At 39.2% G+C, this 5,403-nt stretch overlaps 1 protein-coding gene across 1 annotated transcript; it reads right to left on the bottom strand.

Moving 5' to 3' along the window:
• Window positions 1–70: 70 nt before the first annotated feature.
• Window positions 71–4,483, bottom strand: LOC125482108 (the record flags this gene model as incomplete). Its single annotated transcript, XM_048594106.1, has 1 exon — window positions 71–4,483. A coding segment is annotated over one exon (1,647 nt), but the record flags the coding sequence as incomplete, so codon positions are not given.
• Between the last annotated feature and the right edge of the window lie 920 nt (window positions 4,484–5,403).

Genomic DNA, 5,403 nt, shown 5'->3' with positions numbered 1-5,403 from the left:
GAAGGGTCTAGGCCCGAAACGTCAGCCTTTTTGCTCCTATGATGCTGCTTGGCCTGCTGTGTTCATCCAGCTCTGCACCTTGTTGTCTTGTAAAGTGAATTAGGTATTAGGTTAAATGGAAGGTAAGGAGATATTTCACAGCACTGAGCAAAGATACTTTCCTTGAGAAAGCAAGAAAAAGATAGTCACCGTTTGTGACTAAAGAAGTTAAAAATAGTATTGCACTGAAAGAAAGTGTAAATTTCACAAAGTTTACTGACAGAACACAAGATTATGTGAATAAAAATCAGCAAACTGAAGAAATAATGGAGACACATTAGAATAAAATGACACAGAAATATACAAACAGATACTGTGAGTTGCTATAGGTATTAAGAAATGAAAAAATGAATGAGTGTTGGTTGTCAAAAGTGTAAGTCAGGGGAAATAATCATGGGAAATAAGGAAACAACAATTAATTGAGTGTCTTCAGTTAAAAGGCAAAAATAACATGCCGAAAAAAAATGTAAATCATGTGGAAGACAGGGAGAAACTTAAAACAATTATAATTCAACAGAGAAAGGAGTACATACATGGTTTTGGTTTACCATATTCCCTTGGTTCTGGAAAGGTTCCATCGGCTAAGTAAAAAAAATGAATGGAACTCTATTCAAGGAAGGAGGGAAACAGAAGCAGGATCTATAGGTCAGTTAGCTTAATATCTATAATAGAGAAAATACTAGAATCTATTAAGGACGTTCTGATAAACTACTTAGAAAATCTCAATGCAATCAGGCAGAGTTAACACAGTTTTATGGAAGGGAAGTGGTGTTTGACTCATTTGTTATAGTTCTTTAAGGATGTAACAGTATGTGCATAAAAGGGGAACCAGTAGCTATGATGTACTTCACTTTCCACAACGTACTTGACAAAATTCCACATCAAAGGCTACTACAAAAATGAGCTCATAGCTTATTAAGACACAGAGAGGACTGATGAGCTAACAGGAAAAAGAAAGCAAAAATAAATGGATCATTTTCAGATTAGCTAAATGTAATCAGTGGAGTGCCACAGGGATGAGTTTTGGTAATTACTGCAACTACTTACAATCTATATCATTGACTTGGATGAAGCGATCCAATGTATAGTTGCTCAATTTGCTGATGACACAAACAAGGGGGAAGACGCAAGGACTCTGTAGATGGATATAGAAAGGATAAATGAGTGTGCAGAAATTTTGGCAGATAGAGTGTAATGTGGGAAAATGTGAACTTGTCCACTTTGGCTGGAAGGAAAATAGTAGGTTGTTTAAATGGAGAGATGGCAGCATTACAGTATAGAGGAATTTCAGTGCCCTGGTACATGACTTACAAAGTTAGTAAGGAGGTACATCAAGTGACTAGGAAGGCAAATGAAATTTTGTAGTTTATTGCAATTGGGAAGGAATATTTAAGTGGGGAAGTTTGCCAGCATTGTATTGGGCAATAGTAAGACCACATCTGAAGCTTGGTTTTGCTCTCCCTATTTAAGAAATCACTACAATATAAGTAGTGCAGGGAAAGTTCACTCACCTGATTTCCAGCAATGTAAAGATTGTCAAGATATGTTAGGCCTCAAAAGAAATTGGAGTTCTAAAGAATAGGGATGATCTTATTGAAGCAAGTTCCTGAGGGGATTTGACAAGGTGGATGCTGCAAGGATGTTACTCCATATGGAAGAAACTAAAATTAGGGAGCACAGTTCAAAAATAAGACTTCTTCCGTATAAGATGGAGATCAAAAGAATTTCAGCGAGGCATGGCATTGAATACATTTAAGGCTCAGCTAGATAAGTTATTGACTGTTAAAGGGATCAAAGGGCTTGGATTGGAAAGTAGCGTTGAGGCCATAATCTGATTAGTAAAGGCCTTGTAGATCAAATTGTAAAGCAGACTTGGGGGCCGTATTGCCTCGCACTGCTCCAAACTCCTATCCACATTCTCTAAATGTGGTTTAACTAGGTTTTTGTGCAGCTATAGTGTAGTAAAACATTCTAGTACTGTAACATTTCATTAGTCACTCATTTATTTTATCCCTTACATAGTGATCCATAGACCCCTAAATCACTTTGGGCCTAACTTTATACCCTGTAAATATTATTCAGATCTATTCTTTATGGACCACAATAGATGACCTTACACTGAATTGGAATGTAATCCACTGACCACATCTCATTCACTTATGTAATCTATCAATGTGTCTTTGTAATTTTATGTTTTTATCATTGGTTACTCTCATTGGTAAATTTGTGTCTTTGGCCCTCTAAGTAATTAATAAATATAGTGAAGTTGAAGCATCAACAATCAATTCTTAACAGACCCCACGAATAATCTGCTTCCAATATGGGGAGACCTAACACAGATTTCCAAAATTATGAGGTGAGATTTGATAGAGGAAGAAGTGTCAAACTGGTCCCTCTAGAGAGTGGCTCAGTACCAAGAGGTAACATTTAAAATAATTGACAAAGAACTGGGAAGTTTTCTTTTCATGTAAAGGGTTATTACGATCTAGAACCACAACATCTGACAGATGGTAGAATTATTGCATGGGAGTTTTCAAAAATGCATTTGGGCAGATACATGAAGAGGACTTATTTTCAAGGTTACAACAAAAAGCCTTGGGTATGGGAATAAACTGGACAGCTGTATCAAACAGCAGAGGCACAATGGGCCAAATGGCCTCCCTACTTGCTTTAATATTCTATCAATTCTGCAACTGCTGCAAAACAAGTGTTTAAATTCTTGCAAAAATAGCTGTAAGATCAGTTTAAGTGTAATGGTTCTCTTTCTGTCAGTCACTGCTTTCCAAAATTTATGCAGTTAACATTTTCGTACAGCAGGACTAGGTTTCCCACCCTCTCTATATCTCTGCTTTTTAAAACCATTGCGTTTTCCTTCAAATGACATTCCACTGGCATTTTCCACAACCATCCAATTCTGAAATTCCTTTACATCATGTTTTCTCCTGTTGCCAAGACCAGTTTCTTCATCCAGTCTATTTTGACGCATAGAAAACTTTTGGTTTTTAACCTTTTCTTGTTTTTTTTCATTTTTGCTTTCATGCCTGTCAGTATCAAGATCTACAGGTAGTTCAGAATTTTGTGCAACATTGTTTACACTCTGAACACTGCCATCTTTAATTGGTAACTTGCTCTCACTTTTAATGCTATCTGCTGCATCCCTACTGCTAACATGGCTATCAGGTAGGCAACATGTAGTTTTTGATACCCAAGGTTTTCCTTGGCATTTTTTCCTACTCATTTCTTTTTCTCCTTTCTTGCGCACATAAGGAGAACGTCGATACACGGTCCTTTCTGAAGAACTATCTTCTTTTATAGAGTGTCTTTCCTTTCCCAAAGTCTGACTATAAAACTGCACAGGTTTGTTATTATTTATTATGACTGGCATTTTGTAACTATTCTCAGAGGTATGATCCAAAAGGATGACTTCTACACCATGTGCCACAGTATCAACATTTGATTCACTAATGCACTGCAAAGTTAAGTCTCTTCTGGATTTTGCCTCAAAACGTTGACTAGCAAGTTTGAATTCATTTGCATCAGCTCCTGCAACTTTGTGAGCCTCAATATACTGTGTATCCACACAAGAAAGCCCACTATCAGGTGCTGGATTTAGCTTTTCTATCAATACGGAGTCTTTATCCCTTCTAAGGGCTGAGTGTTGCTTTGCAGATCCTTCACCAGGGCTAGAGACTGACTGTTCCTCAACCAAGGGGCACGTATCACCAATCCCACCACCAGGTTTTACCAATAATTGAGAATCTTCAAAAATGACAGGCTGAGTCTTAGTCAGCCTGCCCTCTTCAGCACTGGTCAATAGTTTTGGCTGTCTCCCCACCTCTTCTATTTCATGACTCTGTGTGTTGCCTGACATCGGTTCAACTAGATCTGATGCACCGACCTTCTGAACATTTTGACAAGCAGAGCTCCCACTATTTATCTGCAATGGAAATACATGACTCGGCAGAGCCATGTACATTGGATGAAAACTGAAAGTATGCATTTGTGCATGCTGGCTAAATAATGCCTGTGATACAGGCGTTCTCCAGCCAGAATGTTGGGTTCCATCCGATATCAAATTGGGAAAATACCGTGGAAACAAGGGATTAAAGTTTTGAGGTGACTGTTCAGGGATCGGTGTGTCTAGCACAGGTTTGCTTTTGTGAGGCAGAAGTGGTGTAGCAGTTTGTGACAATGGTGAATGGCTGCCAATATCATTGGCATCTCTTTGTACTGAATGATCAGGAGCATTGGTCTCTGCAGGACTGGATAAGTGCGGTGGACTTATAACATTCTCATTATGCATTACTCCAGCAGTCGCATGGAACCAAGGATTTGGGTGAAATACTGGTGCAGGGCTCCTTGGATAGATTCCACAACTTTTCAAATAAGCTTGGTTCAGTGGATATAGATATGAATATGGTGCCCACAATGGTAAACTGTAAGCCTGAAAGGAAAAAGAAATTCAACTTCAATACTAAGAATGCACAAATCATTTATACACAATGTAATAAATCACTGGCTACAAGTATAGCAGTTCCCGGACTATTAACATGGAAATTCCATAGTGTCAGTCACTTTAGGCCTGTTCACATGTCCCAGCTCCACCCCTTGCCTGATGCTACTGCTGTTTCACTCAAAGATTGCACACTATCTCCTGAGCACAAAATAGCATTTGCCAGGTGACAAATTCCTAACCATAATGGGAACTGTGCTAAATATTGAAGCATCATACAAAATAGGAACTGCACTAGACCATTCAGCCCCTCAGGTCTTGCCTGCCATTCAAATTAGATCACAGATTCATACATAGATAAGGTCCTTCAGCCCAGTGACTCTGCACCAACATTACCAGCACTAAAAGCGCACTTATCCCAACTTCCTACTCTTGTCCCATATCCTTGAATATTATGATATCTGAAGTACTCAAATATTTTTTAAAGATTATAAGGTTTCCAGCTTCCATTACGTTCCCAGGCAGTGTATTCCAGATTCCCACTATTCACTGAGTGAAAAAGATTTTTTCCAAATCCCCTCTGAATCTCCAGCCCCTTACATTAAAACTATGCCCTCTCATGACTGGCCCTGTAACTAAGGGGAACAGTTGCTCTCTGTTCACCCTGTGAATCAGACCATAACACTGTATTCCTCCTCCCAGCTTACAAGCAGAAGCCGAGACAGGAGGATCCTTCACAGAAATTAGTACAATGCTGGTCTGAAGCAGCAGAAGACCTTCTCCAGGACTGCTTGGAATTGGTGGACTGGACCACACTCAGCGGAAAACCTAGACGAGTACACCACCACGGTCACAGACTTCATTGTCAAGTGCACAGAGGACCGCGTGCCGAAGAAGTCAATCAGTGTTTC

This window comes from Rhincodon typus, unplaced genomic scaffold (genome assembly GCF_021869965.1).
Source record: "Rhincodon typus isolate 14 unplaced genomic scaffold, sRhiTyp1.1 hic_rhity00005985, whole genome shotgun sequence".
Classification (NCBI taxonomy): domain Eukaryota; kingdom Metazoa; phylum Chordata; class Chondrichthyes; order Orectolobiformes; family Rhincodontidae; genus Rhincodon; species Rhincodon typus.
This window is presented reverse-complemented; position numbering and strand designations above follow the sequence as displayed.